Below are 23,147 nucleotides of genomic sequence, written 5' to 3' on the forward strand. Positions count from 1 at the left end.
TTTTATGAAAAACATCACTTATCGTTTCAGAGATAACACCTGAGAGCACATTTATCACTGTTATTACTGCTACAAACAAAGGCTAATGATGTTCTCTGATATATTCAACGTTCAACAAAGCAGCTTGCAACATGTGCTCTCACTGACACGTGATGCCCATGGTTTGTTTTTCACTTTTAGCCATCACTGTGGTGTAAATATTGTACGAAATGGCAGTGAGTGGTGGAGGCTGTTGTGCTTACATGTCCACAATGACCGATTCAGACTGGCCTAAAGTACAGAATTCTTGTGGACTACATTTTTGACCTGAGAAAGACCAGGATCCTGTGTCTGCTTTTTTGAGGATAGTGTGGTTCTGTTGGGTTCATCTAGCCACAATGTCCAGCTGCGTGAGAAGTGTTTGGGATAAGAATTAGCACCTGGCTTGGAGATAGCGAGAGAAGCTGCGTCATTTATAAGGAACTCAGAGTCATTCCTCCACATCCAAGGTAGGTAGTTCAGGCATCTTACTTGGATGCCTTCTGGGACCTCCTAGGGTGAGGTGTTTCAGGGATGTCCTACCAGGAGAAAGTCCAGGCCAGACCCAAGCCACACTGGAAAGATTATATCTCTTGACTAGTGTTACGCCCCTCTGCAGCCCTTAATCTCCTCAGTGTGTTCAGATGGTGCTAATTGATCACACCTAGTCAGGTGTGGATAAAAGCATACCTGAAGCAGGCTTTCAAGAAGGCTCGCTGGTCTTTGCCTTGGTGGGACCAGCCATTTTAGCCAACCTGCTATGCATTTTAAGATAAAACCTCTTCTCACAGATACGCTGGTATTCGTCTCCTTATTTGTGTTGCAGCTTTTGAGCCGGGTTGTAACAACTAGCTTGGAAATGCTTAAGTGTTCCCCCAGAAGAGACTGATGAGGTGGCCTGCGTTTCTGCTTAGACTGCTGCTCCCGCAAACTAGACCCAGATAAACAGCAGCAGATGGATGAAAGTGTATTATAGTGTCCTTTAAAAGAAATCTTTTGGGATAAAATGATTCTTCTTCCCTGTATATGTACTATACACAGCAGTAATATGTGGTGCTGATATTTCAGTAATGCGAAGTTGTTAAATTTATTTTTGCAGCCTTTAAGCCAAGCACCTACATATTCAGCTGCTAACGATGGATTTGTATCTGTTTCCACAACACCCACCACGTTAAAAATAGTTCCTGCTATTCCAAACCAACACTTCTTTTTTCCCTTCTTTTAGAGTTGCTGTTATCTTTCCCTCAACCTGTGAGATAAGTGCCCATCATCAGTCACCACATACTGCATAGCGTACCACCCAAACAAGACACACGGATAGTTTAGGGGTCTGGAACTTCTCTCTATTGTATCGACACCCACCTTCTGAAACTCTCTGCCCTCCACTGCCTAAAAAAGGCTAAAATTAATCAAAAATAATATTCAGATTCTTAAATTCTAACACTGATACTGCTGAAACATGCTGCTGTTTGCTGCAGGACTGTAGAAGCGTCTGGAGCTTTGGTAATGAAAAGCTTCCCTGGTCCACAAGCTCTCAGGAGTGTCCTCTCCCAACCTTTCCTCCCACATGGATTTCCTCCACTCTGACTGAGTCATCCTGCCATTGAGCTTACAGTGTTCCACCTACAATGGCAGATCTCTATATCTTTTTAATGCAAGTAACAAACATACACTCATTCAACTGAGAATTCTGCAAAGAAAACTGTTTAAAATGGTGGAAAAATGTATAGGTTCTTGTTAATCAAGGTAACAGATGCCATAACTGTGCATAGTGCATATGTGCATAGTCAACCACCAAAGACCCATTTTGAGCCAGGAAAAGCCTGAACATGGTGTGTTGGGAAATGACCACCAGGAAACACAAAAAGACCAAAAGAGATTCACAACCTTTCAAGTGCATGCTGTGATTAATCTGCACAGATCCTATCAGCTTTTTCATCACGAGATGTAATCACAAACCTAGACTTTAAACATGGGAATCTATGCAGACTCACTTGGTTTTGGCCTTCTTGAAATCAGAACTGGATTGGCTGGATGATCCTGCGAGCCTGTGCTCTGAGGGAAGTGGTGCAAAGTACAGAAAATACAGTGGGGTTAGTTTAACTGGTAATTTTGAGTTGTGCATAAGTGTGAATGTGGGTGCGAGTGGTTGTCTGTCTCTCTGTAGACCTGCGACAGACTGGTAACCTGTCCCGGGTGTACCCCACCTCTCACCCTATGGAAGCTGGGATGGGCTTGAGCCTATCTGGAGGAGTGGAACAAAAGGAGGGATGGATGGATAGAAAAGTATGTTTGCTAAATTCGCTATATTCTGGTTCAGACAGCAGAGTCACTCAGAGTGTCACTTTAAATTTGCATTCTCTCTTTTGTGTCTTAATCTCACCACTACACCTTACAGGTCACTGTCTCAGGTGTTTTCATCATTTGTGGAAAAGGACCTTGTGGTCAGAGTGCAAAAATTGCATTTGTTGAACCCACTTCTAATGTAATCCAAATTTTAATCAAAGAAAAGTTAACTGAACACTTGTGTCTTACACCTGGGACATTCCTGGTGTAGCACTGTCTGGCTCCTTGCTGTCAGCACCTCCCTCATGGACACCTGTACAGTAGTTTCATGGAATTCTACCACCTGCATTGTGCCTGTCGTTAACAGGCACAAAAAAACACCATTCTTGCAACAAGTCCACGTCTTTAGCAGTCTTTTCTCTCCTTGTATCAAACATGAAGTAATAATGATTTCACAGCCTGACAGGTGGCACCTCGCTGTTGAATATCTTAGACAGGAGAGTAGACTGAAAAGCTCACACCATCTTCTTCTTTCACAGGTTGTCAGCTTGGTGAGAAAAAGAAAGGTGGTTATGTAAACATAACTCTGTTAGTAACCATGGCACCTGGGAAATAACACTGTGCACAGAAAATATGCTCTGTGTGTATGATATGTGATATTTTTCATTCTGAAGCCAGCCAAAGCAGAACCTAAATATAAAAACATAGATACTCCATACACAGACATTGTAGTGGAATCTGGATTACATAACCGATCATAGTTCATGTTTCCGTTAAATAGACTCAAATGAAAGGAAAACACATGTTGTATATGAAGGCGTCAATTACTTTGTAGCTACTATGAGGATATTAAATACTATGAGGAGTACTACACTGCATTTCTACTGACATTTCTGCTAAAACAAGATGTTTTGCCAGTGTAGTGGGTCAGACAAAACCTTTAAGTTAAAACTTTAACTTTATTGTGTTGTGTTGGAAGTAAATTAATTCCAAAGAACAAGAAATACTTGAAACAATTACTTGAAAAGTAAGTACTTGAAAAGATTATCCATGTAATTATTAAATAAAAAGCTAAGTTTAGCATTTCATGCAAGGCACACAGCTCTGGCTGTGAGCACAGAAACCCAACCCACCTGTTGTTTAAATCTTCTGTTTCCGAGGAGTGACTTAAGCCAACTTTCGTATTAGATGAAAGTTGGCTTAAGTCAGCAATTAATTCCTCAGGCAAAACTCACCCACAGTTTGCATGGGAGACGCTAACTTGTTGGCACACTCTCCAAGCTGTAGTGAAATTTGTAAAAGTGTGACAAAAACAGAAATCGAGCAAGTTCGCCTTCAAAGTAAAGCTTGTGCCTTACCATTACAACCAAAACATTTCAAAAGGTACAAGCTTTATTTTGAAGGTTCCCTGTTTCTGGTTTATGCCACACTTTTCACAGTTTCAGTACCAATTGGGGATTAATTAGTGAGTATCTGCAGACAATTCATTGTCTTGCATGCATTCTGCTGGTGACCAAAGGAATCACAAGGAAGTTTTCTGTGCACCACTGTATACTTTTTTGGAACCAATTTCATCCAAGCAAATGGAAGTCTCAGTTAACTGCAGGTTTCCCCAATCTTATAAAAAGTACATTTGCATAATGATTGAAACTAGCACTGCTGAAGGAACAGTGTACTGGGAGGTCAGTTCCTTGATCATTAATATGCAAATTCTCTGAAAACGCTACATCCAGATGAACAGAATCAACTTTTGAGCGTTTACTTACCTGGATGATTGAGCGTGCATCAAGACGTTTGTAAGGAAGCTGGAGCATCCAAAGGAAACTCTCGCAGAATGGCCACAGGCAAAGAGGAGGTTAGAACCCAGAAGCTTCACATGCCAAGGTCACAGTGCTAACCCCTGCACCACTGTGCTGGTCCAGTTTAAGTTTATATAATATGGATTATTTTCAATGGTACATAATGAAGAGAATAAAAAGTTCAGACCTCTAAAGTTGACCACCTGCAGTTCTTTCAAACTTCCCAGGACTGAGTGTTTAAAAGATAGGTCATGAAAGAACACTTTGATATTTTCACCACCCCGCTGAGAATTCCTTAAAAAGATCAATACCACTCTAGAAAAAAAGTAGAAAGACGGGGTATGTTAGCATAAAAAGCATAATGGAGTAGCCTGGCCTTATTACCACATTAGTGAACATTTACATTGTACAAAATGCCAGTATGTGATTTTGTCCCCACAGCATTTCTTAGCTGATGACAAACAGTCATTTTTAGTGTTAGTGTTAGTGTGTGAGTTATACACAGAAGACTCAGTGTTTGAAATAGTGAGTTTAAAGGTGCTAGCAGGTGTACTGTTGATCTATGGAAAAGCCAAGCTAGCTGTTCCTAGCTAGCTCCGTTTATTATGCTAAGATAAGCTAAGATAATTACCTTAAAGATCCATCTCTTTGTGCTTAGATGGGAGAGCAATCTTTTCATCTAACTTACTGCAAGAAATGTAATCACATTGTTTTTTACAAAAGGAACTTAAATATTGCTAGCCTAACAATGTTTGACACCAAACTAAACACACAGATAGATGCACCGATACTTAATGATAACATGCTGTGTAATGTCTGGACAGCAGTGACAGATGTAGCTTAGAAATTTCCTTTTAGGGTCAGCCTAAACTTTATATGAGCATATGCAAACGATAACATACATCATATATTCCTGTATTTATAGCAACACAGTTGGCCCCTAAATTGGTCCAAAATGTGAGCATGCAAGAAAGGACTGTCTGGGTCGGGACAGAGCGTAACCAAACCGAGCCGAGACCAACCAGGGTATCCGATAAGGTGGCGAGGAGTCAGCATATTGTCAGCCACACAGACAGGCAGGCTGGCAACCAGAGAAGGCTGCGCTTCAAAATCTCTGAGTCATCGCCTGGCCTCCTTTGATTGCCACCCCATACACACACAGACACACACACTTCCAAACAGTACCACCACCTCCCCTCCTCCCGATCCCTCTCTGTTGTGTCAGCCATCAGTCTCACTGACAGCGCATGCAGATAGAGCTGTTAGGAGTCAGGCAGCAGCCATGAACATCAGCTAACTGGGAGAAGATTTCAGCGCGCATGAGTAGAGGAGAGGAACAGAGACAACTCTGACAGTTCAGGCAGTTCATTAGCAAGTGCAGAGTGGGCACGAGGTGAGAGGTTTGAAAGGGCACAGCAGGGATTTAACGGGCGCAAGCGTGTAGTGATCTTTATATCCTTGGTCATATGAGAGAACAGCACTCTGCAGAGAAAAGAAAGTCCAAAAGTACAGTGGAAAAATACTTGAAGCTGAATGGGAATCAGAATATTGGTGAAAAAGAGCAAGCTGACCTTTCTGTCATTAAGTAGTTCTCGACAGGTCTGCATTAAGAAATGATATGGGAGATACAAATCTGAGCAGATTCCACTTTTCTCACAGGCTGGGGCAGAAACAATGTGCAAACCCACACAAAATATGTCAACAACTCAAACACAGACGAAATCACCAGCGACGTGAAAGCGATTGGTCTATTTATAGCAGCATGCTCCATTAATGCAGCCACTGACTGCCAGCCAGGAGAAAGACGAGATAAAGAGGGAGAAAAGAAAGTGTTTACTTGGGCTAAGATTTCCCCTGTGAGAGAGTCAGACTCATATTTGTATAAGGCAAGAACCTCCAGCTTACATACCATGGAATACTTTTTATCACAGGAAATTACACATATTCTAGTTGTCAAAAGGAATGTTGCAGACGATGACAAAGCATTTGATTTTAGTGTTGTGTGACATTATGTTGCATTATGGGAATTGTCGGAGCCAGTGTTTTTGGGGGGGGAAACGAAATTCAGGATATCGTGATCTCTAATGATTTGATTTCTGACACTTTTTTTACTCCAATGAGCTTCATTCCAAATGTGTTTGCAAACAGTAGCAAAGTAATCTTTCTTTTCACTCATCACAGTCACATGTTTAATATTAGACAAACGCGACACGAGTAAATGATGTTTTCAAACTATCCAAATCTGCCCGGCGCTGTGTGAAAAAGCAATTGAGCATCTGTGTCTTTATGCATTCTCCAGCATCCTCAGAGGTTAAAATTCACCAGCCAGGCAAAATCCCATCCCGGTTGTGGACATGCAGATCAGGTGTAACACACCGTCCAAGGCCTCTGCTAAAATGCTGGAGCAGTGAAACCCAATCTGAGCAAACTGTGCAGCGTTGATGATCTCTGCCTTTACGCCAACATTAGGTCAGCTTTTGTTCTTATGCAAAGCTAAATGATGGAAACCTGAGAAAGGAGCCAGGAGTCTATTAATGAAACAGAGAGGATGACGATGTATGCAAAGATTTTGTCTTCGGTGATGTTTCTGTTTCAGCACAGGAATGACAGATGTAGTTCACGACACAATAATTATGGATTCCCTGCCGAAATGGAAGTAAAATGTCAGTTTCCAAATAGATGGCCGTTTGGCAGTGCTAGCAGCATTGATCTAGGCCTGATTAAATTCTAATAACTTGGGCATCCCTTCACTTCTTAACCATCACAACCAACAGGTCAATGCTGAACGTTTAGAGACCTATAACTTGATGGATTAGCACAGAATTAAATTCATTTTTACGCACTAATGCCCAAGACCATGGAGTTGGTGATGGGTTATAAATTTACTTCAGCTTTTTAAAGAAGTACATTGACCAGGGTTCCTGTGTCGCTGACCCAGTGTTTTCAGTTTAGTCATGTTCAGTTTATTTCTCACTCATTCACATTTCCTGTTTTGCTGTTCCAGTTGCTTCCATGTGTCATTTCATGTCAAGTTCAGCTGTTCACTCACTGGTCTCTAAACACCAATCATTCTGTGTATTTAAGTTCCTCGGTTTCATCAGTTCATTGTCTTGTCATTGATGTCGTTGTTGCCGTCGTCTCTCCTGCATGTGTGCTCTCAGTTCATTGTGTCATTATAATAAATTAAATAATGTTACATTGAAGTGTAATGAATGAATGATAATCAAATACTGTAATGTAGGTAAGTAATTTATTTATATAGCACATTTCAAATAGAACAGTCACAGTGTTTCGCATTATAAAATAAGATTTTAAGCAATTAAAAAAGTTTAAATATAATCTTACATATGAATCTGCGTAATATCTATATCGTTCTTTGCCATTTCTCACCAGTGTATTTACTGTGTGTACTATTTCCATCATCTGCTATTTTGCAGACAAACTTTTTTGTGAGCAGCGTAATGTTTTGCAGCTTCACAGCAGCTGGTGTGTGTTCATCAGCAGCCCTGTGCCAAGCAGAAACGTCTGAGTAACTTATTAGCCCGACAGCTTTCTCAGCTACTGTCAGTCCAACACGTCCCTTTCAGCAGGATAAACCTCGTCTGTGCTTTGGAGCAGACGGTCCTCAGGTGATGCATATGTTTCGCCAAACATTGTACAGTGTTGCCAGATGTCAAAGAATACATTGCATTTTGCAGGTTTAACAAACCTTTTTATTAGGTGGTGTGAGCTTAGTATGTTTTTTATGCTGCATAAAGTAAGAAATCCCAGGAAGGGTTTTGCTCGAGAGTATACTTTGTGTTCAGGGAGGGAGAGGGGAGACAGAGAGGAAGGCAGCTGTACTTACAGGGGTTCCCCAAAGCAATTCCTCTTTCTAAAAATAGCTGCAGCTCTGCCAACCTGGACAAGAGGGGGGAAATCATCATCCGAAGCCTGCATTCAAATGAGAGAGAGAGGGACAGAAGCAGGACCTGAACTCAGCTTTCATAATATTTGTCAATGAAAAATGTATATATAATATTAATCTACAAAAAAGTTCTACAAAAATGACTTTCAAATATACATATATATATATTTTTTATATATATATATGTATATATATTTGGAATGTCACATTTTCTTATCTTTGCCCCAGATGTTACAGGAGGAGATGTGAAAGCTGGGATGGAGCATACAGAGGTGGTGTTATGGACAGCACTGCCTCTAGTTGCCTAGGTCACTCATGTATTCATCTGTGTGCTGTCAAGGCACGCAGGGTAAAGAAAAAAAAGAAAGAAGGAAAAAATCATAATAAAAAGACGACTAAACGCTCCACTAATCCGGCCGTGAATGAGAGCGGCTCGCTGCAGCAGTTCTTTTATGCTCTGTCGACAGCACAGGGGGATAAACACAACGCTGAGCCAGCACCCATCGCAACCTCACCAACCCCGCTGCACTGCAAACACTGCAGATTACCTCATTTTATGTCTGTTAACCCATTTAAGCCTACTGACTAGTACAGCTGCCAAAGTGGGCAGAGGGGGCTCGGGTGATGGAAAACACCCTCTGGCGGCCATGCTTGATGTCTCCCACCGCTCACCGCTTTTATTTTAGCCGTTTACACTAACTGCCTGTGTGCTGTGATACAGAGCACATCTTGTTCCAGAATGACATGAGAAAGCTGCATAAAGACTACAACTACAACTTTTTAATACTATTATTTGTGGTGTTCTTGTATTTTGAATTCTTAGTTAACTCATGAGCTTTGAGTTTCTGTTGGTTCCAGTATTATTTTTGAATTGTGCTTCTATTAGGCTTCTGCTCTTACTATTATATTATATAGATTTTTGAAATACAGTATTGGGGCAAAGACGTCTTGCTCTTGATTCCACAACACTCCAGTCGCTTATCAGCTAGCTACTAAGCTTCTTTTCATTTCTAATTTGCACTGATACTATTTGCTGAACAGGCGTTTAGAGAGTTTCTACCTCCGTGCTTGACTGTGTTGTACTGTGTCATTCTCAGCATTTTTCTTCCTCCAAACAGGAGGAGTTGCTGACATCAAAGACCTCAAATTTAGTTTCATTTGACCAGAACAGATCAACGCCTTCCCTGAATCATTAAATGCTTACTGTCAAACTTAAGATGGGCTTGTAGATGGGTCTTTTTGAGCATGAGGACCGTGCAGTCCAATGCGGTGAAATGTGTTACCAATGTGGTTCCATCTGCCATCAGATCATTAACCATTTCCTCCTATGTAGTTCTCATGATCTTTCTCACCTCACGAGAGAAGATCTTGCATGTTGCTCCATACCAAGAGCATGATTTCTAAATAATTGTACCAGCAGTTGTGACCTTCTCACCAATAATCTTGCTTGGTCATGTAGCCCATTCTAGCCTTGTGCAGGTCTGCAGTCTTGTCCCTGTTGTCCATGGACAGCTCGTTGGTCTTGTCCTGTGGTGTGGAGAGTCTACAGTGGGAGAAATAGATTCTGTTGACAGGTTTGATTTAAATACATAATGGGCTGAGATCAGGAATGTCTGTAATTGATTGACGGGTTGATTGTAATCAGTAGTTCTTTCTCAGTGGCGTGTCCAACCAGACTGGCCAACCCAGGTGCCACCCCGAAGCTAAAACAATAAAATTCAATCAAATATCAAATGTACGATCATGTTTTCACAGCGATGCTCAGATATCCGAGTGTAAGTGAATGCAGCATCGGCTTCTGCACTATGAGCATCACCTTAGCAAAGGTAGGAGAGCCAAGCATGAAAGACGGTGTTCTGGGAATCCATCCTACCTGGCAAACCATCCTACCTGTGGTTTCTGCGCATGCGCACAACACGAAATTCAGTGGCAAACCATCCTACCTTTGTGAATATTAGCTAGAAAAATACTCTGACGGGTAAAATTAACTGCCAAACCAACCTACCTTTGTGAATGTCACCTACAAGCAAACTTAAACGGCTAAAATTTATTGGCAAATCGTCCTACTTTTGTTAATCTGAGCTAGAAGCATACTTTAATAGCTACATTTAAGTGGCGAACCATCCTACCTTTGTGAATATGAGCTACAAGCATACTTTAACAGCTAAAATTCAGTGGCAAATCATCCTACCTTTGTTAATAACAGCTAGACACATACTCTGACGGGTAAAATTAAGTGCCAAACCATCCTGGCTATATGAATATGAGCTACAAGTATACTCTGATGGGCAAAGTTAGGTGACAAACCGTCATACCTCCTTAGTTGAGTTATAAGATATAATCTAAGTCGTAACATTGCTGTATGGAGCTGCAGATTTGGTTGCAGGTTAACATAGCTGGACTGACCATCGGGCATACCGGTGGGCTGATGACTTTTTTTTTTTGTAACGGCATGAACAATGAGAGGTGGTGGATTGGCCAGATGCAGGTTGATGTGTAAAAATAACTCAGTTGTTTGGTGGTGGCATCACGGAGCTTCCACAGAGGCCAGCAGGTGGATGAGGGAAGGGGAGGCAGGAGGAGAGACCCGAGGCGGCCACCAGTCCGAGTGTCAGGTGAACTGAACTTCAGGTAAGAAGTTATGACCTGCAGTCTATCTGGGTCAGATATAAACCAAGTTTAGGTGGAGTTTATTTTCATTATGCTGACTTTTTACAGTCAGTTACAACAACTCGTACTGCTACTAGCTAGCATGACGGAGTTTCTATACAGCTGGGTGGTGCTATGACGTTACTGATAGTGAACTTTATTCATAAGGTTAGTTAGTAGAGTTGCCAACGGCTCCTTAAAAATGGAATGGTCCCTCATTCAGAGAAAATAGGACTTCAGCTACAATGAAAAAGACACAAAGCTGGATTTATTCTGTCGTTACGCTTCAGCTGCTTCTTCTCTCATTCTCCCCCCTCCCTCTCCTGTTGCTACTTCAATCATGAAACTGATCAGTGATCAGCTGATCGGCTTTTCTCTCTTGTTTGTTTATCGCTCACTTTGCGCCAGAAAGAGGAAACCAGCGGATGTCGCGCTAAACAACAGCAGCACGTTTAAGCTTGATCAGCTGTTGTTAGAATTTATTTAATATTAATTTCTAGTATCAGCTGATGTTTGCTGGAGCCACAGCTGTAAAGCTGCTGGTCATGATATGGTTTGGATATGTGGTGAGAGGGAAACATGAAGATGAAACCAGGAGATGTCCTTACTGAACCATCAGAGCTGAACAGGTGATGGAGAAACAGGTTTACCTTTTAGGTGACATGGATGAGTTGAAGTTATGAGCTGTTTCTGAGAGACAAATAACACCAGGATCCTTTTCTAAGTAGCTGACAGCTGGTAACTGTGCAGGGGTGGGTCTAGCAAAGTGTTGCCAGGGGGCCAGGTAGGGCTTTAACAGGGAGAGGGGGGCACAAAGAAATACTTTCTTATTATCATTTAAAATATCTCGCTTTTATTCAATAATTATCTGAATCTTGCAAACAAAGTTTTTATCTGATGTAAAATGTATAGAAATCATACATATACCAAAAAGACTGTACATCACTGTCACCACAGCATCTGTTTTCATTCAAAGGCTTTATGGCTTTAATACCTGGTGGGCCAGTCTGTAGTCAAAATGCCAGATTTTCTGTCCCAGTCCAGCCCTGCAGGTTAATACTGGCAGTGTCACCATGCCAGCTGACTGGATTTCATCATCAGCCAGTGTTGTTCTTTATACATCAATATTACCAAAGTTTACCATAAGGCAGCATAGAAAGTATTTACTTTTCTTTCAGGTTTCATTCAAATGTTAGTCTTTTCATTTGTTTCCCCACTTTTTTCCTGTTTCAAAATCAAACACCAGTTTGTGAGAAGATTATCTTCTTTTTTAAATAGGCAGATAAAGTTAACATAATAGTAAACACTGACAAAGCACTGATTGTATCTCTTGTACTTTATCAACGCAGTATCTAAAAACTTTGCACCGTAGTGGTTAAAATCTCATTCTAATAAGAGTTAAAATGTCATGGTTTGCTGTGTGGCAGGCAGGAGAAGGACCCAAGATGCAGACTCACAGACACGGGGATAAACTCAAAAAACACAGCTTTATTGTTGGCCACGAGAAGTAATACACAATAACCTAAAACTGGGAAAACTAAAGCATGAGCTGTACAAGGAACCGAACCACGGGGAGAATTACACACAACATGAGGGAGAACGCGACGCCGAACAGAGGGAGACTCAGACAGAAATACACAGAGGGTAAACGAGGAAAGTGGCCACACACGGGGAACACAGGTGACACTGATAATCATAACGAGACAGGGCGGGGTGAACTGAACATGACATGTACAGGCACAGAGGTTCAGACAGGAGGAGAGAGAGCACGGGGAAAACACAGACATAACGGGCTGGGGAAACATGGAATAAAACATAAGGAGAGACGAGGGCTCACAGATACACAGAGGGGCACACAGGGGGTAAAAGCCATGAAGGGAAAACACTTAGGGAACAACACAACAGGGCAACTCAGAAAACATGGCCTAAATAAGGAACGAAATACAAAAATACAAGGAACTAAGAATACTGGGCCCACATGGCCCAGGACCATGACATCACCCCCCCTAAAGGGCTGGCTCCCGACAGCCCAAACCCGAGAAACAAAACAAAAACAGAAAACAACCCACCCAGGGCGGGAGGCGGGGGACCAGGACGGAGGGACCAGAACGGGAAACAAAACAAACAACAGAAAACACAGGAGCACATGACCATAGTCCAAATAAAGTTCAGGGGGCCGACCCAGAGCCCACAGGCATAAGAGTTCACGGGTCACACGGTCGGGGGGCCGACCAGGCGGGTGGCACAGGTGACAGAGCTGGTCCGGAGGCCGGCCGCGCGGAAGGCAGCGGCGGCGGCGAAGGAGACAACGGAGCAGTTCAGGGGGCCGACCGCGTGGAAGGCAGCGGCGGCGGCGAAGGAGACGACGGAGCAGTTCATGGGGCCGACCGCGCGGAAGGCAGCGGCGGCTCTCCAGTCTCAGGCGTGCTGGCCATGGCCTGGTGGGCACAGGACCAGATGAGGCAGGACCAGACGGTGGCGATGCGGGGGCCGGACCAGGCGTCGCTGCAGAGGCTGGGGCCGGACCCGGCGAGGATAACGACTCGGATGAAGCTGGACCAGGCGAAGCACAGGCTGAGGCTGGACCAGACGAGGACGAAGGCTCGGAGGCTGGGCCAGACGAGGACGAGGACTCGGAGGCTGCGCCAGACGAGGACTCGGAGGCTGCGCCAGACGAGGACTCGGAGGCTGGAGCTGCAGCAGACGAAGACTCGGAGGCTGGAGCTGCAGCAGACGAAGACTCGGAGGCTGGAGCTGCAGCTGACGAAGCACAGGCTGGAGCTGCAGCTGACGAAGCACAGGCTGGAGCTGCAGCTGACGAAGCACAGGCTGGAGCTGGACCAGGAGGAGCAGAAGCAGAAGGTGGCTGGGTGGGCTCCTCGGGCCCTCCAGCTGACGTGACGCGAAGCGGTGGCGTCGCCGCAGGGTGCCAGATAGGCACACCTGGGAGTCCAATAGCAGACGCAGGACAAACAGTTATGAAGGCCCCTGGCTGGACTAGGAGCTGAGGAAACACAGGCTGCTGAGGCACAAACCCAGAGAGAGAGAGAGCAGGTAAAAAACAGTCCATAGGGCTTAACAGCTTAACACAAGAAACCATGAAGTGGACAGTGGTAGGGACCACCAGTTCTGAGCCAGCAATCATTAGGTTCCCAGAGTCTACATTAGTCCGAAGTGGCTCAGAGGTTACTAGCCCAGTCTGTGTAGTCCTAGGAGAGGTCAACATAAGCTGGTTGGACTCAACCGGTGGTAGTGTGCGGCTCAGAGGAGCTGGTTTGACCATACGGAAAACAAGGACCGCCACTCGATCCACAAAAACAAAGCTTAGATCATCAGGAGCTGACTCCTGGAAAAACAGTAAATACACAGATATGGACCTAACCATTGGCACCGTGGTAGCATGACTGTGGTGTGTTGGATGGACGTGTTTGTTGGAACCCGTACCCGCAGTGATCTGTGGCTGCAGAGTGTTAACCCTATTGAGTGGAGAGACAGATACAGGTGAAACGGTACGTGAACCATTAACTGAAGCAGGTGACGCTTCAGGCTGAGAGAGGGTGGTTATGACATTGTTCGGGGCCAAAACCCTATCTAGTGACGAGTTCATAGAGGCAGGAGAAAATGGTGTCACATAAATCCTGACCCCAGCTTCCATCTCCTGAGTGGTGGTTATGGTGCTGGAGCAAAACAGTTCAGAACCACCTGGTTTGTTATCTATGGGGAGACAGGAGACGTGTTGTGACATTACAGTGTCCTGGTCACCATGATCTGCTGTTATGTGTGCATCTTAGTAACATGCTAGGGGTTCATGACCAGTGTTCACAGTCTCTGGTTCGTGAAAAGCAAGTGTAGCTGGGCACACCGGAGCACTAGCTATGCTTTCGTTGCCTTCATTCAGTGACTGATGGAGGAGCAGGGCCGGCTCAGGAGGGAAGAGAGAAACCACAGGCAACTCAGATTTAGTTGGAACTGCAGACACGGAAAGAGACACCAAAGGAAACACCTCCCTACTGCTATTAAAACCAAAGGCGGTGGGAAACCTTGTCAGTCTGTGAATCGAGTCTGTGGTCCCTGCCGGGTTGAGTGAAGCGGGAGCGGAACTGTCTCTGGCCTGCGGCTCGGTGAACGGCTCATTGCTAGCCACCTCACCGGCTAAGTCCGTAGCCTCCTCACATGCCTTCTGCTCAGAGGTAACTTGGAGCGACTGGACAGTTTCACTCACCTCCGAGCGTCAGGCGATGCGGTGGCGACGCGAACGCCGTTTTCTTTTGGCCGTGGGCCCCGTAGACGTGGGAGATGGAGGCTCCTGAGGCGTCGCAGCGGCTGAGGAGGCGGTAGTTAGCGGAGTGGCAGGCGGAAGTCCCAGGCAACTCCGGGGGCCCCCAAGGGCTAGCCGTGTCCCGCGGAAAACCTCATCGTAGGGGGGAGCGAGCCATGGCTCCTCTCGTAGCTCTTCCTCCGGTTGCGCGCATACGGCGCGCTGCCGCTCCTCGAGGTCGGAATCCGCGCCCCCCACAGCCACCTCGTGTTGCTCAGTGGAGGGCAGAACGGGCCGTGGCGGTGCGCGACAGCGGCGGGAACGCCGTTTCCTCTTAGGGGCGGCCGTGGGCTCAGCCTGGCCTTCCGTGGCGACCGGCTCCTCGCCCTCAGACCACATCCGTGCCAGGCAGGAAGCAGGAGACGAGTAGCCCGATCGCGGCGGCGAGGGGGGGTGGTCGGTCTGTGGTGGGACAGCTGACAAGAGCTCCTCCTCGGTGATAAGCCAGGGCTTCCAACGGAGCTCATCCTCCCGATACGCCCGTAACACCTGCTGCCGCTCCTCTTCACCGAAGTCGCTGGCCTCTGGCATCTCCGTGCGCCACGTAGTGTAGACAGGCGGTGGCGGAGATGTAGAAGCCGATGAGAAGCGAACAGGCGGCGTAACGGTGGTGAGCCCCATGGTCCCGATCCTGACCGTTTCTGGTTCTTTCTGGGACAGCTGCCCCGGACGGGTGCCCACGGCGGACACAAGAAAGTCCCGGATGTGGGGGCGCAGCGCGCCGAATAGCCACGGGAGCCCGGACACCATCCGCTGAAGACGGACGGCTACAGTCTCCCGGTATTCGCCTCGAGGTAGCGTCGCCCATTCCTCACAGTGGTATTCCACCGTGTAGACCAAGTCGTCCTGGAGGTCCGCGGAGGGGTTGTGAGCTGCTGGGTCCAGTTCGGGGTCGCGTTCTTCTGTCATGGTTTGCTGTGTGGCAGGCAGGAGAAGGACCCAAGATGCAGACTCACAGACACGGGGATAAACTCAAAAAACACAGCTTTATTGTTGGCCACGAGAAGTAATACACAATAACCTAAAACTGGGAAAACTAAAGCATGAGCTGTACAAGGAACCGAACCACGGGGAGAATTACACACAACATGAGGGAGAACGCGACGCCGAACAGAGGGAGACTCAGACAGAAATACACAGAGGGTAAACGAGGAAAGTGGCCACACACGGGGAACACAGGTGACACTGATAATCATAACGAGACAGGGCGGGGTGAACTGAACATGACATGTACAGGCACAGAGGTTCAGACAGGAGGAGAGAGAGCACGGGGAAAACACAGACATAACGGGCTGGGGAAACATGGAATAAAACATAAGGAGAGACGAGGGCTCACAGATACACAGAGGGGCACACAGGGGGTAAAAGCCATGAAGGGAAAACACTTAGGGAACAACACAACAGGGCAACTCAGAAAACATGGCCTAAATAAGGAACGAAATACAAAAATACAAGGAACTAAGAATACTGGGCCCACATGGCCCAGGACCATGACAAAAAGCGCATTTGGTTATCAGGTTTATAGGATTATTGAATTATGGTTAACGGTTGGTAGATTTTTTTTTTTAACATTATCTGCCAATTACATCTGCCACCCTTCTCCAAATCTGTGCCCCTACCTGGCCCCCCCAACAAAAATTTTCTAGACACACCACTGTTCTTTCTAGGTTAAAATACTGGGTTCTCATACTTAATGAGATGCAAATCAATATCTGACTTTTATGCAATGTGTTTTTTCAAGATTGTTGGACCCCAGTAGGACCCCAGTAACCCTATCCTGGGCGGGGTGAACTGCTCCTTTGGTGTTCTACTCATTGGGGTATTCTGAATCGCTCTTTGTCTGTTCCCTCACTCAGGACCAGTTTGCCATGGGAAACCCTACACGAGACAACGTAACCAATGGAATTCCTGGGACAAGAAAACCCTTTCACCACGATAAGGAAGCGAATTGCAGAGGGGATGAGTCGGGCATCTCACAAGGATGCCTCCTGGGTGAGGTGTTCTGGGCATGTCCCACTGGGAGGAGGCCCAAGGGCAGACCCAGGACACATGGAGAGATTATATCTCTCGGCTGTTCTGGAAATTACTTAGTGTTCCCCAAACTGGAGGAAGTGGCTGGGGAGAGGGAGGTCTGGGCTTCTGTTCTCTTAGGCTGCTGCCCCCGCGACCCGGCCCCGGAAAAGCTGAAGAAGATGGATGGATGGATTTCTTTGTAAGTAAGAAAATTTACACATTCATTACAGGATCAATTGATTCTTTTCCCCGCTGTACCTATTTTAGTGGTATTCTAATCTCAATCCAGCTAGCCAGCATTTGTACCTGACCTGTTTCACAGCACTTAGCAATGCAAAATATTACTGTTGAGTCACTCTCAGCAGCATCAGTCTGACAGCCAGTTGCCAGGAAAATGCCAAAGGGGAGGATTCTGTGCAAAGGACAAGGATGATGACTACACAAAGGCAGATTGCATAATGATAAAACAAACACAAGTTGTTTCCATTATTATTTATCACATCCCCCTCTTTCCACTTTGTTCTTTTCCCTGCTTCTGATATCACTTTACTATTTAATCACTCCTTTTTTTCCCTCCTTCTCTTTTTTGTCCTTTTGTCCTGCTCCACCTCTTACCTCTCACTCTCAAACAGGTGATGCCAAAGCATCATAATGCACGTGCTTTTTAAGACTCTTTATGCCCTCCTTCCTTTCCGATTACTCCTTCTGTTAGGTCATTTGTTCTTTCCCACGATCTTCCTTACTTTCTCTTTGTTGCTTTTACCCCTCATCTCCTTTAAACAATTATTTTTACTGCTGTCCTCCTTGCTTCTTTTCCGCCTGCAATCATTATCTGCCCTTTCTTATTCCCTCCTCTCTTATTCCTCTGAGCCTCCAAGGAAAGCACCCAGTTGCCAGAATGATGTATCCTAGCAACAGTGACATCCCACCCATTCAGCATCAAGATGAGACGAATTTAATTTTTGGATGAAGAGGGAAGAGATTGTGATTGGACAGAGTGGAAAGGAGAGTAGAGGAGGGGGGTGAAGGGATACCCATCAGCTGATAATGGATCAGCTTTTAATGTCAGTACCCCATCTTCAATCTTAGCATTCAACAGCACTGCATGGGTGGCAGCTTTACTCAGATGCTTTCATTAAACCTAGTCCATGAATCCCTTGTTAAGTATTTTGCATAAGACAGTAACCACTAAGCAAAGAAATAATTAGCTCAGAAGCATAATACCCAAAGATACTTTTTGTTTGTTTGGTTTTGCATGAACAGGAACTCCTACTGGCAAATAAACAGCTCTTTCCAAAGATGCTGAAAAGAAATTCTCACTAGCTTGAATGAGCATTAAAAATGTCCCCTGGTTGGGAAGAAAACAGAAAGGCTGTGCTAATAGAGACTGAAAGCAGTGGTGGTTCCTTACTCTAGGACTACTCTGTAGTCCAGATGTCAGTGTACTGGTAAAAGTAAAATCCATTTGAAGAAGGTCAGCAGCTTGTTTGTACATATGTGATTGTCAGTTTGTTCAATCCTAGAACAAAGAACTCTCCTTAAAAATATACAGTATATCAAACTTAACACAACATAAACATGAGCAGCAGAACTTTAGTTAGTGGTGAAGGAGGGCTTTCCTTGTTTTCCCATATAAAAAATATAGTTGGTAGGATCCAAAGACCACTACAATGCTTATTCTCTTTTTTATTTCAATTGCTAGACTCGTAAATGTATTTTGATACATGAAAAGGATAAGCGGAAGCGAATGGATGGATGGATGGATGGATATTGATATTATCCAGACACATAAAGGATTTATGCATTTAAAAAACAAAAGCAAGGTCTGCCTCACAAAGCACTGGATCATCAGTGTCTGGTGTGAGTTAGTTATAACTGTCTATCTGCTCTCAGACATGGGCTTTTGGGCGACCGTGGCTCAGGGGGTTGGGAATCGCATCTGTAACCGGAAGGTCGCCGGTTCGATCCCTGGGCTCTCCGTCCTGGTCGTTGTGTCCTTGGGCAAGACACTTTACCCTACTTGCCTACTGGTGTTGGTCAGAGGGGCCGATGGCGCGATATGGCAGCCTCGCCTCTGTCAGTCTGCCCCAGGGCAGCTGTGGCTACAACTGTAGCTGCCTCCACCAGTGTGTGAATGTGAGAGTGAATGAATAGTGGTGTTGTAAAGCGCTTTGGGTGCCTTGAAAAGCGCTATATAAATTCAATCCATTATTATTATTATTTTGGGTCCTGTTGAGAACTTTGAAAATGGTAAATGGACTAGTTCTTATATAGAGCTTTTCCACTCTTCTGAGCACTCAAAGCGCTTTACACAACTTGTGCATTCACCCATTCACACAAGCACAACTGACATTCACACACATTCATACACATTCAATTTCGGGTTAGTATCTTGCCCAAGGATATTTGGCATGCAGACTAGGGGAAGCCGGGAATCGAACCACCAACCTTCCGATCAGTAGATGACCTGCTCTAACACCTGAGCTACAGCCACCCAAGAAAGCACAAGAAGAAAAGTAAGAAGCACATCCCATCTTTGCTTTGAAAGATGAGGTAAAGAAGAAACTTAAGAATTTGAGGAGAAAACCGTTAAAATTCAGTAGATCCTGAAGAGAAGAGAAGAGAAGAGAAGAGAAGAGAAGAGTGTTCTGGAGGTACTTCCTAGAATATATAAACACAGTGTGCAGAAGGTAAATTTTTAAGGTAAATTGTAAATGGACTGTTACTTATATAATGCCTTTTTGCTCTAACAGAGCATGCAAAGTGCTTTTCCCCACTAGCCTCATACAACCAAACACACACACACACATTTATGCAGGTGCTTGTTTCTACCCCTCAGCCCCTTGTCTAACATTTGTGCACAGATTCACACTCCGACTCTGGGTTTAGTATCTTGCCCAAGGATACTATGGCATGCAGCTAGAAGACTCAATCCACTGACCGGGGTCAGAAGGTAAAACAGGCTGACACTGGCTCTTTTGTTGCATGTAAAAAACATAACTCCTCTAATTATCTCTGCCAATAACAATACATAGCTGGCTAATGTGTCGATCTCTTGAAGGACAGATCAAGATGCCAGAAATAATTACTTTGATAGTATTCAATATAACTTGATCAAATACGCCAAGAGGAGAGCCTTATTATGGAAAAAGTGAAGATACTGGTTGTGGTCTAATCTTGAGTCGTATTGTATCATTATATCAAGAAGCCTGTAGCTTTGTTCCACAACAGGAAGTTAGCATGGTGCTAGTAAAGCTTGGACACAAGCCTCTGATTTTAAAAGGGTGCGTCTGTTTTGCATATGTTAACAGGGAGATTGGGCTGGACAGCTGAGCATTGCAGTGAAGACTGAAGGCAGGAGGAGGGGAGCTGTGACACTGAAATGCCAAAGCCATGAATGAATGAAAGAGCTAAAGATTAGGGAAACAGTACAGAATCCATCTTCAGCTTAATATAGGTTCATATATAATATATATTGTAGAACTGATCTCAACCAGGGTTTTTTTTTTTTTGTTTCATTGCCTGATTTTGACCCAAAACATTTGATTGTTTGGTTGCTTCGTTTATTGTCTCGTTCTCTATATTCTTGTCTTTTGGGTAAGAAGACAACTCAAAATCTACAGCTAGGAGTGAGAAACTCCTGGTGCTGGCAGCAGGGCTGTTATGTAATTCATCTGAAATAATATTATTCACATTGTGTCAAAGAGCACTATGTCTTTAAAATGATGACAGTTTACCTGCAGTGAGAGGCGGAGCTTCACTGGAAAGAAGGAAACATGAGAACATGACTGAAGGAAAAATGAAAGTAAACACAAGACTCATCTGAACCCAAGGTGAGGCTGATCCTTACAACTCTCTGAAAAACTTCCAGTAAAGTGTCGCTGACACGACTAAATCTTCGACAAGTACGCGCAAGTAGAGATTTTTTTTAATCCAAAGAGCTGTTTAAACAGCCAGCATTCACACATATTCAGCATATTACAAGATGTGAATCTGTCTCCTGAATAGTTTTGCTTTTAAATAATTTCCCCCAGGGATCAATAAAGTATTCTGATTCTGATTCTGATTTCATTCTTAATTCAAAGAAATAAACTCATAGAATTCTTTGAAAATTATTCAACAAAATGTTGGTGCATACTTTAAAACGTTTTAAATTTACTGCTGCCAGTCACACTTTCACTTTTGCTCTCAGCGTGACACCATGGCAACCAGCTATCTGTCTGAAGATCAGTTTCTGTGCTCCATCTGTCTGGAGGTCTTCACTGATCCAGTCACCATCCCGTGTGGACACAACTTCTGCAAGACCTGCATCACAGAAAACTGGAATATTAGTCTCTGCTGTCAGTGTCCACTGTGTGTTAAGGTTTTCCACAGCAGACCAGAGCTGTGCGTCAACACCATCTTATCTGAGATGGTGGATATGTTCAAACAGTCCACCGTAAAGAAAAATGGCAGAGCAGAGGAACAGCAAGCCGAATCAGGAGAAGTTTCATGTGAGGTGTGCAGTGAAACCAAGATGAAGGCTGTGAAGTCCTGCCTGCAGTGTCTGACTTCCTACTGTAGGACTCACCTGGAGCCTCATCGCAGAGTCACAGGCCTGAAAAGGCATCAGCTGATTGATCCTGTAAAGAACCTTGAAGACAGAATGTGTAAGGAGCATAACAGACCTTTAGAGCTCTTCTGCAAGACTGACCGGATGCCAGTGTGTGAATTTTGCAAGCAGTCCAATCACAAGGGACATCTCACCATTCCTTTGAAAACAGAATATGAGCAAAAGAAGGCCGAAGTGGAAGCAAGAGAGGGTAAAATTCATCAGATGATCAGAGAAAGACAAAAGAAAATAAACAACTTCAGAGAATTGTTAACATGCAGCAAGGAAGCTGCAGAGAGAGAGAAAACAGTAAGTGAGCAAATATTTGACAGTCTGATCAAGTGTATAGAAGAAAGTCGGAATCAGCTCGATGGTGTGATCGAAGGGATGCAGAAAACAACAGAGAGCCAGGCTCAAGGCTTCATCAAAGAGCTGGAGAAAGAAGTGTCTGAGCTGAGGATGAACATCTCTGAGCTGGAGCAGCTCTCACACACTGGAGACCACCTCCAGTTTCTCCAGAGTTTACCATCCCTGAACCCTGTTCCACCCACCAAAGACTGGACCGAGGTCACAGTTCACTCGTCATACGAGGGGACTGTGAAGAAAGCTGTTGCTCAGCTGGAGCAGACACTCAGTAAAGAGATGAAGAAGCTGCACGATGATGTGGAGCTGAAGAGGGTTCAGCAGTACGCAGTGGATGTGACTCTGGATCCCGACACAGCACATCCTAACCTCGTCCTGTCCGATGATGGGAAACAAGTATCTAGTTGTAACAAAAGGCAGAATTTCCCCGAGACCCCCAAGAGATGCATTTATTATGCAAATGTTCTGGGAAAGCAGGGGTTTTCCTCAGGAAGATTTTACTATGAAGTTCAGGTCAATGAAAAAACTCAGTGGGATTTAGGAGTGGCCAACGAGTCAATAAACAGGAAAGAGAAAAAGCCACTGTGTCCCAAAAATGGCTACTGGACCATTCGGCTGAGAAATGGAAATCAGTACAAAGCTGTTGTTGGCCCCTCAATCTGTCTCAGTCTGCAAGCAGAACCACAGAAAGTGGGCGTGTTTGTGGACTATGAAGAGGGTCTGGTGTCTTTTTATGATGTAGGAGCAGCAGCTCTCATCTACTCCTTTACTGGCTGTAACTTCACTGAGAAACTCTACCCATTATTCAGTCCTTGTTTTGATGAAGGTGGTGCAAACTCCACCCCTCTGATTATCTCTTCTGTTCTTCCAAAACATTAGACGCAGTATTTATTTCTTTTTAGACAAACTACTGGTCAAAATATGTTCGTATGGCAAAAGAAGTCTGTGTGAATGAAATGACTTGGTGTGGTGGTGGGAATGTTGTGTTTGCTTCAGTGGAGTGGGCAACTTTAAATTCTGTGTTCTGTGTTTGTTTTAAAGCTGAAGCTGAACTCTTAAGTTCTGTACTAACTTATTTGTTTTCATATATTTTTGTTCAATAAATTATTCAAATTTACAGTTTGCTTATCCTTGTCAGTATGCAGTATTTCAACTCAAAATGGGGAAAAGAAAAATCAACTTGTAGATCAGACAATTGAAGAC

General features: G+C 44.5%; 1 protein-coding gene across 3 annotated transcripts; it reads left to right on the top strand.

Moving 5' to 3' along the window:
• Window positions 1-262: 262 nt before the first annotated feature.
• On the top strand, window positions 263-23,003 carry LOC101483086 (E3 ubiquitin-protein ligase TRIM39-like). Of its 3 annotated transcripts, none has more exons than XM_076875805.1 (4): window positions 263-488; window positions 16,834-17,189; window positions 20,723-20,895; window positions 21,183-23,003. In XM_076875805.1, the coding sequence occupies exon 4, from the start codon at window positions 21,192-21,194 to the stop codon at window positions 22,821-22,823; it is 1,632 nt and encodes a 543-aa protein (XP_076731920.1). In that variant the 5' UTR covers window positions 263-488; window positions 16,834-17,189; window positions 20,723-20,895; window positions 21,183-21,191; the 3' UTR covers window positions 22,824-23,003. The 3 variants fall into 3 exon arrangements, with proteins under 3 accessions (XP_076731920.1, XP_024661519.2, XP_076731919.1); XM_024805751.2 differs by having other exon boundaries at window positions 20,723-20,823; XM_076875804.1 differs by having other exon boundaries at window positions 20,734-20,823.
• Window positions 23,004-23,147: the final 144 nt, after the last annotated feature.

Source organism: Maylandia zebra, linkage group LG17 (genome assembly GCF_041146795.1).
Source record: "Maylandia zebra isolate NMK-2024a linkage group LG17, Mzebra_GT3a, whole genome shotgun sequence".
NCBI lineage: Eukaryota > Metazoa > Chordata > Actinopteri > Cichliformes > Cichlidae > Maylandia > Maylandia zebra.

Excerpts from the sequence above, each read along its gene's own strand:
- LOC101483086 (XM_076875805.1), top strand. The coding sequence starts at position 21,192 with ATGGCAACCAGCTATCTGTCTGAAGATCAGTTTCTGTGCTCCATCTGT.